This window comes from Mus caroli, chromosome 8 (assembly GCF_900094665.2).
Source record: "Mus caroli chromosome 8, CAROLI_EIJ_v1.1, whole genome shotgun sequence".
Taxonomy (NCBI): domain Eukaryota; kingdom Metazoa; phylum Chordata; class Mammalia; order Rodentia; family Muridae; genus Mus; species Mus caroli.
In genome coordinates, this window is record NC_034577.1 from 76049165 (window position 1) to 76062342 (window position 13178).

The 13178-nt window shown below is 54.2% G+C and overlaps 1 protein-coding gene across 11 annotated transcripts in view; it reads right to left on the bottom strand.

Moving 5' to 3' along the window:
- Window positions 1–13178, bottom strand: part of Nfix (nuclear factor I X) — a 95024-nt gene that overhangs the window by 9332 nt on the left and 72514 nt on the right. For 4 of the 11 annotated variants that reach the window (XM_021169291.2, XM_029480289.1, XM_029480286.1 and 1 more), the window contains exons 5-9: window positions 13034–13154; window positions 12380–12516; window positions 9415–9537; window positions 7306–7481; window positions 1813–1960 (exon numbers count right to left, since the gene is read on the bottom strand). In XM_021169291.2, the coding sequence (XP_021024950.1) occupies window positions 1813–1960; window positions 7306–7481; window positions 9415–9537; window positions 12380–12516; window positions 13034–13154 (705 nt within the window). The remainder of the gene's footprint in view (window positions 1–1812; window positions 1961–7305; window positions 7482–9414; window positions 9538–12379; window positions 12517–13033; window positions 13155–13178) is intronic. The other 7 variants (XM_021169295.2, XM_029480287.1, XM_021169297.2 and 4 more) reach the window with 5 other exon arrangements.

Consider the following 13178-nt stretch of genomic DNA (forward strand, 5'->3'; position numbering starts at 1 on the left):
TTCTGTCCCCTACTGAGACAATGGCTGGCACCAGGTTTACCAGTGGAGTCCCTAGCTTTTCTACTTGTAGAAGGGCCGTGCAAAGGTGGAAGCTGGGCAGCCTGGAGCAGCCTGGCTTGGCCGGGCAATGGCCCTCTCAAACAGGCCACCTCTCCAGCCCCACAGCCTCACCAGGGGGCTGTACCACTTACCACCTTGGGCAGTCCCATTGGTTGGCAAGTGGCTCAGGAACTCACAGGGGTCCAGTGGTGGGCCGAGCCAGCAGGAGTGGTCACAAAAGAACCTGTGGCCTGGCTGCCTGGCTCTTGCTGTAGCAGAGAAGCTGAGGCACATGCCACTCTCTTCCCATCAATGAGCTAGTGTGCTAGGCCAGGTGACAGAGAAAGAGGCCACAGACAGAGCCCCAAAGCTCAGCCACCTGGGGGGGGGGGCAGCTGTCCAGTGCCCCAGGGGAAAAATGAACCCAACACCCCTGATCTCTCCTGGGGTGTTCATCGGAACCTGACAGGTGGGAAACAGTCCCCAGAGGAAAATGGAATGCCACAGTTTGCCTGGGAAGCCACCCCTGTCTATACCAGACACATCCAGGACATGCTCACCAGTTTCTGTCCGCCTCTCTCCAGAAGTGTGCCCCAGCCTGGCTCCCTCCCCCACTCTGCCCACCTCCAGTGACTGTGATCATGTCTAATGGCATATGCAAATGAGAAGATGGCATGGAGAGAGCAGGGAGGGGGGGAAGAACTCAAACCACGGGAGGGAGAGAAGGACAGAGAGCGCGAACGGACAGGAGTGTTGACATGGGCCACCCTCCCACCCACTCCTGCACAGTTCCAGCTCAGCTCTGCCCACCCCTGTCCCAGCCCAAGACAGTGCGCCGCCTGCCTTCCGCCTTTCCTGTCCTTCACGTCGGGTCTAGCTGGGTCTAGCTCTCCACTTAGATTTTTCTTCTCTTCCCTTTGGCAACATTTGTCATTGGATTTAAAGGGGGGGGGAAGGAAGGGGGAGGGAGGAAAGGAGGGAGGAAGAAAAAGAAGCCAGGATCCAGTGCCCACCCCTTCTCCTTGGAACTTACAACCTGGGAAAGGAACTGAGGGTAGAGAAAGGAAGGGATGGGAGGATGGGAAGAGGGGAGAAAGGGGGGAAAAGAAGGAAGAGGAAGAAGAAGAAGAAGAAGAAGAAGAAGAAGAAGAAGAAGAAGAAGAAGAAGAAGAAGAAGAAGAAGAAGAAGAAGAAGAAACAACCAAATGGGAGACGGAGGGAAGAAGGCATTGGAAGCAGCCTCCTGCATCTTCAGAGGCCCAAAGGACCAGATGGAGGTGAGGGGGCAAGGCAAAAAGAAGATGGCAGTGGCGTCACCTTGGGGTCACATTTAATTTGTTGTGGTGTGTGTAAGGGAACAAAACAACAACAACAAAAAATTGAAAAACAAAACCAAAAAAATCAAAACCAAAACCAAAAACAAAACCAAAAGCAGCAATCAGGCATGAAGATGGCATGGCTGTGCCTCCCGCCCCCCTACCCGCGCCAGCACCCCCGGCCCAGTGCCCCACTGCACTCTCCCTCCCGCCCCCCAGGGGGGCCTGGGCCAGGGTCTGGCTGGGAGCAGTGGGCAGGGCTCATGGGGTGCTGGCTGGAGTAACTGAGGCCCCGGAGGCTGTGGCCAGGGCTCAACCCTGCTCATTCGCTGGGAGGCTCTGAGGCTCTCTGGGTAGGGGCTTTGTTGGGAGGGGGCGCTCCTCTCTTTGCAGTGGAGACTGCGTAGATGGGCCAGGGATGCTGGGCGCTGTGGTATCAGTTTCATCGTCCACTTACAAGGTGATGGAGGAGTCAAGGCGGCGCCGTCTGGGGCCGTGCTGGTGGTTTTGGAATCAGGCATAGGAAGGGGCACAGGTCTGGCCACTGGAGGCGGCGGCGGTAGCAAAAATGACCCCGGGACTTTGCCCTGGCCGCTACCGTTGGGCTGCGAACAACATAAATAGAGTGACGCATGAAGGCACATCACACACAGACACACGCTCGCTCCCCTGCGCGGCCGGCCGCTTGCTCCTGAGAGCAGGCGCTCCCAATGGAAGATGCAGGAGTGGGAGGGAGGGTCCTTTCCTCTAGGCACAGGATGGAGGAGGGTGTAAGGCCTCTACTTGGTCTCTTGGGTGTTTCTCTCTGTCTCTTTTCTTTCTTTCTTTCTTTCTTTCTTTCTTTCTTTCTTTCTTTCTTTCTTTCTTTCTTTCTTTTCTTTCTTTTTTCCTCTTATGGAGTAGAGGAGGGAAGAAGGGGGGGTGTCCGACGGGTGATTCCTCATTTCTTTCTTTTTGTTCAGGATCTTACTGTGCAGCTCTGGCTGGCTTCAAACTCACCATGTAGACCAGGCTGGCCTCAAAAATCACAGAGATCTACCTGCCTCCGGCTCCCAAGGGCTGGGTTTAAAGGCGTATGCCACCACACGTAGCTGATTGGTCATTTTTTAAGCAAGATGTTCTAGGCACAGAAATGACCCACCTAGTGATGCCCACCACTGTACCTAGAATAGCCAGGCTCACAGAAGGAAAGAGAAGCCAGCTCACCTCCATGGTCTCAAAGGCACATTCCCTCCATGGGCCTAACTGAGGCTGGCTGACTAGCCAAGACCCACAGGCTTGCCAACATCCACCCCAATGGGCAGCGTGGCTCAGGAGGCCGTAAGCATGAGAAGCGCACCCACCATTCTATCTGCAGCAGATCCTGTTCTCAGCCTGTGAACAGTGGGACGCTGGCCTTTTCTATAAAGATCAGCCAGCGAGGAAAATATGCCATCGGTGGCTCCAACTTCTGTGATGTTCTTCAAGAGCAAGTCCCTGGATAACGCACGCCCTCGGGAGCCAGGGACATTCTGCCACCAAGATCCATTCCTTGTCCTTTTGTGCCCTCTTTGGCCTCAAACTCTGGTTTCTCCTCCAGGCCTCATGCCTGACCGTGTCTGGGTCAGCGTCAAGGCTTCAGAGAAAGTACGCACCACCACGGGCTCCCTAGCCACTGGCAAGCGCAGTTTCCCTGGAGAGACCTGGACCATGCCTCATACTGCTCAGGGCAGAGCCCTCAAGGCCACCTGCAGCAGCTCAGGTGCAGGGAGGCCTGACCCCAGCTCTTCTTTTCCTATGGAGCAAACTTCAGCCCTTCTGGCCACTCAGGCACAAGTCTTAGGGAGGTCTTTCTATCTCAACTTGCCCTCAAATTGGTAAACCTCCTGCCTCAATATCCTGGGTGTTCAAATTATAAGGGTGCACCATTATACCTGGCCAGTGCTCCTCCTACAGGAAGACAAACCCCAGGAAATCCCCCCACCTCCAGGAAGTTGAGATGTCTCCAGCAGCATCAGTCTGTCCCCACTCTCTTGACTGATGACAATGAGACTTTGGGCATGGGGGAGCAGTTGTGGGGGGTGAAGGCGTGGGGCCACCTTTGCCCTGATAGTGAGTGGTGCTCCAGACCCCCGAGCACCTCATGGCCCAGGCATTATATTTATGCTGTGTTTGACTTTCTAACTCCTCACAAAGGAACAGTTCTCACTTCAGGGCCACTCTGCTCCCCATCCTGGAAGACAGTGGCAGCATCTAGAGCCATTTTTGAGGCCTAGAAGATACTATCGGCATCAAGTGGGTTGCTACAAATCCATGTCCTATGGCTTGTAGGACCGGACTTCAAGCTCATCCTTTCTGCAAAGCTGCAAAGTACTGTCTCTAGGAAACTGATGCAAAGCAAGCTTTAGTCTACCCATTCTACAGCTGAATCCAGTGAGGTTCTGGGCAGGGAAGTAGTTCATCCAAAGTCACCTGCTACACTGGCCATGCCCGGAGGCAGAGGCGCATCTGTCTGATCCAAGAGCCTTTGGCAGCCTAATGGGCCCTCTTCCCCCAAAGCAAAGTAGCTCAGCTCTCTTTCCACTGTTTTAGAAGTAAGACACTCTCCCCAGTGGTCACACAAGGCTCTTATCCCACACTCCTTCTCTTCTCCCAGGCATTTCCCATGCTGAGTTCCTTGGACTTTCTAGAACCCAGGCTGACTTGACAGCCCTGCTCACCTCAGAGTGCCCTGCCCAAAGCTCCTTCCTGTACCCTTAAGGTCTGCTCTGAAAGCATCTCACACACACACACACACACACACACACACACACACACACACACACACACACGAGGACCTGCCAGAGTCTCTAAGTCATACTGGTGCCTCACTGTCCTATTCTTGGAGACTCTTGGCCCTTCATCAGTCATGGGAGCAGCTGACCCCAGACTCCAGCATGCCAGCAGACTCATGTAGCGCTCGGCCCACTCCAGGATGCAGGGCTATGCTGTGGAACCGCACTGTCCTTTCTGCCGTACTTCATCCCCTCCCATCCCCGTGGTTCCAGGGACGAAACTTAGGTCATTAAACTTGTATGGCAAGTGCTTTACTCCTGAGAATAACTGATCATCTGATCCTCCTGCCTCCACCTCCCAAATGCACTGCCATGCCCAGCTCTTGCTCCACTTGGGTCACACCTGACCCAGACCTCTGGCTACGAGCCTTACCCCTCATGACCTGCTATATCTGGCACACTCTTCCTTCTGCCGTTCCCGCACACTCTGAGGATGACAGTTTGGAGCATCTGGCAAAAGCAATCAGTGGCTGCCCAGCATCCCTATCTGTGACCTGGATTAGAGTCTTTTGTGCTAGGTACACTACCTTAGAGAGTGACTCTTTGGTTCTAGACAGCATCAGGACCAAAGGGCAGGTTTCCCAGCTCTGCAGGGGTATCAGTGAGAGCCAAGTAGCAGCCTCTCCCCTGGTGTCTAGGGCCCATCTGGCTCTAATCCCATGCATCCCCCAGACAGGAAATGGAACAGTCCCACAGATCACCGCCTCATGACTTCTCTCTAGGCTCCAAGCATCTAGGACACAGCATGGAGTCCATCTCCTGCAAGAGTGTCTAAAAGGACAGCCCCACTTGGCAGGGTTAGTCACAATCCTCAGACGTATTTCTAGAAGTAATGTTCACCAGGCCTGGAACATTGAAGTTCTAGGTGAGATATAAGTCAAGGCATTAAAATATCAAGGTCTTTGACTCTGTGTTACCTTAGGAACTGAGTTGGGGCTTAAAGGGGTCTACAGCTGGCCCAGCACATCACTTGCCTCGTACAGATGACAGCATTCTGCTTCCCTGAGTCATTAACCCCACTGGGCTCTCACCATCCCTGAAACACCACTACCCAGGACCCTTCCTCCAGCCCTTGGCATCGCCTTAGATGCTGTATCCACGTGACCTTCAAAACAAGCACCCTAGTCTTGGGCAGAGGGATGAACTATTAGGGTGCCTGAAAGCCTTCTGTGATAGTCTGTATTTCCTCACTATGGATATTTTCCTGAAAAGCTGGTTGGTAACCTGGCTTTCCTGAGGTGGTGAGGGAGGTGCTCCTGTAGGCTCTAGGTCAGTGGTTCCTAAAGTGGATGTTCTGGCCAGAAGTCTGGGAGTGCGGCCTTGGTAGACACTTAGGTTCTGGGTGACTCTTTACTCTGGCTAAGTCTGAGAATGGCTGCTGCTACTATGGCCAGGAAGAGCAGCACAGCCTCTGTTCTCCCATAAGCCAGCCTCTTCCCCAACACGAGTGCATCTCTTGACTCCCCTCACAAGTACCATGGTCCCTGCAGCAGGCTTTCTCTCAGTCTCAGGTCACAGAGGAAGTCTTGACAGGACTCCCTACTCCCGAATGTTAGTTACACTCAGCAAGGTGTCTGCTTACATCTCTGTCTGCAGTCTCATGAGGCAGGTGCCTGTCCTGAGAAAATAACTCTTCAGCAAGGTCGAGTGTTCCATGTTACACATGCCAGATCACAGGAGAGGCTCAGAGCCCAGCCCTCAGGAGGCAGGAGCCAAAATCATTCTTTCTTCAAGGTCCTGTGGTTAGAGGCTCTTTGCATTGACCTAAAGGTCCTAGGTCCTACTTCTCTGGACTCTGAGCCTGGCTGCCTCTGCAGGTTAGGCAGCATCCCTCCGGAGCCTGCTCTATCGCTGAAGTGTCAACCAGGGGCCCCTCTAAGATGGGCAGCTTTTATCCAGAGAGGCAGGAAGGCCGACAATGTGCTGAGCTGTAGAGTCAGCAAGAGAAGCTGTTGTGGGGAAGAAGTAGGGAAGGAGAGGACAGCAGAAGGGTGGGGATGGGGGAGCAAGCCAGAGGAGACAGGGCCAGTCCCAGAATGGACAGAGAGCCAGGATGCAGACCCTAGCCCAGCCAGTCCTACCCCAGAACCAGAAAACACCCATTCTTCCAGGAGCACATCGAGGCAGCCTGGCTGGACAACAGAGGGCCACTGCTCTTCCCCCGGGACTGCCTCTGGTGTGGACTTCCAGAATGTCTCTCCCAACTTGTTTCCCAAGCCCCTCGAGCATCTTCCTGCTGACATCTGGACCAGCTGAGAGAGGAGCTGGGGAGTTTGCATGCTGCAGGACTGTAGAACCTTCACAGAAGTCTGAACCACCATGTCTCATCTCAAGTGACCCCTAGAGATTGAACATGTCCTGCCAGCATCTCTGGCCCATGATCTTCCTGGATAATCCCTTTGCTGAGCACCTTGAGTTTGGACCAGGCCCTGGAGCTGGCTAACAGAGAAGGGATCCACACAGAGACTCGCTGTCGCACAGAATTATGGATCAGAAGGACTTTCTACATCATGACAGTGTAGAAGCCCTTTGTTAAGAGTCCTGACATAGGAGTCTATCTTTACCTTCTCATGGGGCCTACTGAAAGCCAGAGACAGATCTGATGGCCATAACTAGGGGGAAGGAGGCACTCCTGGCATCTGTCAGGTGGGGGCCCAGGATGCCTCCCACAGAGTCCAGGGCAGCCTCACACTAGGAAGAATTAACAGTCCAAACATCAACAGTGATGAGCCAGTCAAATTCAGTCCAGAATCTGTCAAATTCTTGACCCTCTAAATTTTAGGAAGAGGTGGTGGTCCAAGGCCTAGACTAGACAAATTATAGGCTCATTCCTTCTGGGAACCACAGGTCAACAGGAAGGGCAAGAAGCCCCAAAGGGAGGGTTGGACAGCTGCCCCAACTCTCCAACCCTAACCAACAGGCCCTAACACAACCCTCAGACCTTGGCCCCCAAGTCCAGTAAAACTGACCACAAGGTAGATTCTATGGGCTCTCTGCTGCTTCAACTCCACGTACGTTCCAGACTCTTGGCCCTATCCTTGTGAGCCCTTAGACAGACAGATGGACAGACAGACAGAGAGACAGACACACAGACAAAGAGATGAGGCTACAGGGCCTCCTGCGCCCTCTGGACTCACCTGTCCGGTGGCCTGACCCGAGCCGTCAGAGCACACAAACTGCACAAACTCCTTCAGCGAGTCCTGCCCATGGTGGTGGTGGTAGCGGATGGTTGGGTGTGTGAAATACGGGCTCGACTGCTGGATGATGGACGTGGAAGGGAAGTGCAGCGCTGATGCTGTGGCCCGGGGGCTCCCTGTGTGTACACAGACAGGGGAGAGAAAGGGTGTGAGAACAGCCACGTGGAAAAGCAAGACACAACGGCTGGCAAAAGGGCTGAGGATCCTGAGGAAGAGGCAGAATGGGGCAGAAGCACTGTGTCAGGCACAAAACGCCTCAGTCATCTAAGTTAAAAAAAAATCAATGCAATAAAATAAAATAAACTGGCAGGCTAGTACCTGAGGGCCAGCTGCTTGCTTTTATAAATACTGTTTGCCCGGAGCTGGCGTGGGGGTTAGCTGAGGCAGGTGAACAGCGAGCTACCAGGCAGGTTTGGGTTGGGCCTATTTAAAATTGTTAGGATGTTGCTTTTCTGGTTGTTTTGTTGCTATCTTGTAGCCGGGGTTGAACTTGATGACCTTAAATTCCCGACCCTTGTGTCCTCACTTCCTAATGCCGTGACTGCAGGCACGAGCTGGGCACTTTTTTGTTGTTTGTTTTCAGATGGTTGATTTTCTTTTGTCTTTGCAGTACTGGGGTGTGCTTTCTGCCACCTCGCCTCAGTCCCAGCAAACTGTTACAATGTTATTTGCTTCTCATAAGGTTTTGCTCTTGTTTGGTTTTTGAGACAGTCATAGGGCCTCCAATTCTTGATCCTCCTGCCTCAGCCTCCTGTGTGCTGGGATTTCAGGTGTTGGAATCACCCTATGCTTTGCAACTGTTTTTACTGTTTAGAAACAACACACTAATATGTTACTTATTGCCCGTTGAGTTTTTTAGTATCCTTGACATTTTCCTTCTTTTACCCTTGGCAAACACCTCACTTGCCCTGTCCTAGGTGTGAGCCTGCCTGAAAGGACCGACACCAGATTACCACGGCCCCGTGGTCTCTGGACAAGCAGACCCCGCCTGTGCAGGATCAGCACCCGGCACACACACAACTCCAAATGTGTAAGTGGATGCTTAGGCCCCTCTCATGTGTTGGCCCTGCCGCTGTGAACTCACAGTTCCTACCCCTGTACAGGCCTCAGCTCTTCCTCAAGTTCTCCCCCTTCCTGTCTGTTTCCAATCAGTTCACTCTTGCTCTCAGTTTCATTAGGGGGCTGAGGAAACTTGGCTTCTCTCTGGAGTTCATAAAAATGGAGCACAGCAGGGTGGAGCCTGCCTCCCTCCTGCCGCCTGCACAAGGCCTGGGCTCCCTGCCCCCACCTTGTGGCCACCACACCCTGCCCCAGTGCTGGCTGCCTCTGGGCTCTAAGCCAGGAGGCCCCAAGGAGGAAGCCTGGAGGTAAACCTCCCTGTCGTGTCCTACAGAAGAGAAGAGAGGCATGGCAGACACAGGGCCATGTGCAAACAAAAGCCAGGCCTTTGCTGCCAGATGGGTGCTGAGGCGGAAGCAGCACGTGCGGGAGGGCCAGGTTCCCCGGTATCCTGCCTGGCCCCACCCTCAGGAAGATCCAGCATCTTCTCGGGGCCTGAAGATGCCCTCAGAGCAGCAAGACAGTCCTTTTCATGGTGAGCCTTGTCCTTCTGGCCCAGCCCTTCACTTCTGGGAAAGGCAGGGAGGCCCAGATTTGGTGCCGGTTTGCTCTAGGACAGACACCAGGACCTGGACTGCTGAGCAGCGCTCTTTCTAATCCACAGGAGAGCAACTTGGCTCAACTACTTGCTCGTGGGGGAGGGGGAGGCTGCATGCAGCTCCCAGTGAGCATGTGCAGACCATGCACCCAACACAGACTTAACACAGCCAGAGTTAGCATGTGGGAGGGATTCTAGGAACCGAGTGGGCAGCCTGGTTCTCAGAGTTACACTGCCCATCCCATGCCACCCCACTGCTGTGCCACGACCCACTTGGGGGGCCCAGATCTATAACTTAGATTGATCCCTGGCCCCCTGTTGCACCTGGCCAGCTGCCCCTTGCTGTGGCTGCCTCCCGCGGTGTCCCCTTAAGCCCCACCCCCATCTCTCACCTGGTCTGACTCCAGCAAGCACAGGCAGCGGGTGGTGGGTGAAAGCCATGCGTGGGGAACTGCCCTGAGAGGAGAGGGCGCTGCAGAAGTCCAGCTTTCCTGACTTCTTTAGAGAAGCAGGGCCTGGGGGGAGGAAGCAGCAACACGCAGGTTTAGCTGGCTGGGGTAGGAAGCCAGCTAAGCAGCCCGCTCCTTCTCTCCTCAGCACCCAGCAGCCCTTCCTCCACCTCGGGCCCTGCTCTGCTCCTCCTGGGGCCTGACCTCAGGGGTGCAATCTGGCTACGGTTGCTTCTGCAGAGAGGAAAATGAGGCCCCTGGTAACATGTGGGAGGATATGCTGGGCAAGGGTGGCTGGCAGAGGAAAGCATCCTGCTCCTGACGGTCGATAAAGGAATTAAAATGGGTGCAGGGCTGGCATCTAGGAAGGGATGCACGAGGAGCCCACAGATGCCTGCTGGAAAGCCATGAAAGGAGCCAGAGCGCCAAGGGTGGGATGCACAGGCTGGGGGCTGTGACAAGACACCCTGGCCTGAAGAAACCAGCGCTCTCTTTCTGGAGAAAAGGAAAAGGGAAAGCATGGTTAGAGGCCCTCCAAAGCAGCAACAGAACAAAGGTAGGTGCCAGAGCTGGGAGCACCCTGGGGACAACTAGAGGCAAGGACTGCCCTGGCCATAGGGCTCAGAGAGTGGGGCTCTTCTCTGCCCTGTTGCCAAAGGCAAGCGTGGTATTAGCCAGAGACAGGGGTACAAAAAGAACCCCATCTGGGCTTTGCCTTTGACAGTCCAGAGATTGCAAGCCAACACCATCTCTGTCCAGTATGCACAGATCCAGGTGACAGGCTGTCAAACAGCTCCCAGAAGCACACTCTTTCGGTATCTCTTGTCCTGGACTTAGCTTCAAGGCCATACCCAGACTGACCAGGCAAAGGTGGAGGTGAGGCAGACTTTGATCTTTGATCTTTGAGGGATAAATCTATTTGTTTTTGATGGGAAAGGGGGCTGCAGAACAGAAACTCAGAGTTTCAACCACAGAGAGAATTGGGGGTGGGGGGGAGGGCGAGCTCCCAGCGACCAGCAGAGGTGTTATCTGGCGGCAGCTGTGTACCACCTGATAACTGGCATGATGAGGAGGGGGGAGTACCCCACCAGCTGTGCACAGCTGTCCCTGCTGCTGCACAGTGCCTACCCAGCTGTTCCCATCCTGCAGCTGGGCTGCTTAATTGGCGATTTGTCGCAGCCCAGGGAAACGACGACAAGTTGGGGGGTAAGGGATTCTGGGGGCACAGTGCATGGCAGGACTACCAGAAGCAGCAGAAATGGGCAGGCGGTAGAGCAGACAGAGGACAGACTGCAGAAGCCTGGCAAGAGGGCTCTTGGGAACATGGAGTCACAGGCAGTCAGCGGGGTCTCAAGGTACCCTAGCAGCAGTCCTTGCAGATGTCACCTGCCCAAGGGCGAGTCTGGCTGGGACCTGGCACACAGCAATCTTCAAACTTCTCAGCTCCCTTTCTACCCACCTCCAGAGATTCCCCTAGGAGTGTGTGTAGGTCACACTGGCCCAGACCCTGTCTGCCACAGGAGATCCTGTGAGGGACCTCCAGGTCATGCTGGGGGTGCCTTTCCACAGAGCAGTCCCCATTGGTGCTCGAGAGGGTGGCAAGTCCACTCCCTCAGCCCAAGACCAGGAGGTCAGCTTTGCTTGTCTTTGCACGAGAAGCAGAGCCAAAGCCAGAGGCTGCACCAGCTCTCTCAGCCCATTCTCTACCAGACACCTGGTTCAAACCATGAAGGCTGGTCCCCAGCCCCATCCGGAGTGTCCCCAGCTCCACCTACACTGGGCAAGTTCTGTGTCCACTGTACGATGGCAGGTCTGCACTTTCAGGTCCCAATGCCTCAAGGACATTCACAGCTTTTGGTGTGTATAAATCTGTCCCTCTGGGCTTCTAGGCTGCCTATCTGACCAGCCTGTCCTGGAGCAGCCCTTGGCTGGGCTCAGCAGGAAGCCAGCTCAGTGAGGACTGGGAAGGTCTGGGCTGCTTCCTCTGGGCTCGACAGAGTCTCTGTTCTTTGCTAGTTTCCCAAGACAGTTCTGCTCTTCCACACCCTCAGTTCTGAGCTTCTCTGTAAAGCTGGGCCCCAGGGCTAGGGTTAGTCTACTTCAAATCTGTCTCCCCGAGGGAGGGCACCTGGCAATGTCTAAGGACATTTATAGTCATCCAATAGGCTGGCCGGATGCACCCTGCAATCCCAGCACTTGGGAGGCTGAGGTAAGGGCATTTAGAGCATGAGGCCAGCCTGGCTGTTACATAGCTAGGCCCTGTTGCAAAACAAAAACAACCAACTAAAGAAGGGGTAGATGGGGGGCTGGTGAGATGGCTCAGTGGGTAAGAGCACCCGACTGCTCTTCCAAAGGTCCAGAGTTCAAATCCCAGCAACCACATGGTGGCTAACAACCATCCGTAATGAGATCTGGCGCCCTCTCCTGGAGTGTTTGAAGACAGCTACAGTGTACTTACATATAATAAATAAATAAATCTTTAAAAAAAAAAAAAAAAAAAAAAAAAAAAAAAAAAAAAGAAGGGGTAGATGTTTGCTACTGGCATCTAGTGGTGGAGCCAGGAATGCTACTGAGTACCTTCCAAAACAAAGGCTGCCCTTGCCTCAGGAAGCCAAGTGGCCTCACACATAACCCTGGGCCCAACTGGGGGAATGATTTAATCCAGGGAACCACAAGGCTAGGCAGGTCTCTAGAGGCAAGGATCTATGAAGAAGAGGCCATGCCCTCAATAAATGGTCCTGTAGGCCTGGTAGCCAGCCGTCTGCTCTACCCACCATGCTGATAGGGCCAGCTAGCAACTCTGAGCTCCTCATCCTGCTTGCTCCTTGCCATCAGCCCTGAGAGTGCCACCCAACAAACGAGGCCACCGGAAGCACGGCCTGTCACACCACCACTGCCATGCCCATACCTGCATCCACGTCATTGGGCCATCCGCTAGACTGGCTGCTGCCAGCGGCCGGAGAGCGGCCTGTCCCAGGGTAGAACACATCATCTACTGGACTCTCCATCTCACTGTCGTCGATGGACTTGGGGCGCTTGGTGCTGCTGAGGAGGAGGAGGAGGAAGAAGAAGGAGAAGAAGAAGCAAGTCAAGTGGGCCAAAGTTCCAGGCACCACAGTTCCAGGAGTAGAGCATCTCCAGACCTGCTCTCCCTCAGGTTGCCAGGACATCCTGAAGGCCCATCAAAGAACAGGCAAAACACCTTTATCTGCCTTCCACACCCCACCCACTCTTTCCTATTAGCTCTCAGCTGTGCCGTGGAACTCAGTCATTAAAGAGTGTTTTAAGCCAACAGTGGTGGCTCACATCTGTAATCCTAGTACTCAGACGGCTGACACAGGGGGACTACAGTCAACTCCAGGTCAGCTAGTTGGGCCTGTCTCAAAAGAAGTAAATAAATTAAATTTTAAAATTCTAATGAAAGACGAGAAACAAACACCAAAGGCTGGAGGAGGTGGCTCAAAAGCAGCATGGACTGCTCTCGCAGAGACCCTGGCTTTGGTCCCCAGTACTCATGTCAGGGAGCTGTTGGCTAGGAAGAAGAGCTGTAGTCCATGCTTACCTGGTGGAAGGAGGGGAGGTGATGGACCGCCTTCCCAGGGTCACTTGATTTATGTTGTAGTAGCTGGGGCTCTCCAGGTCCGCCAGTGAGAAGTTGGGCCCTGACGCAGTCGCAACTGGAGCTGGAAGACAGAGAGGTTGGTGAG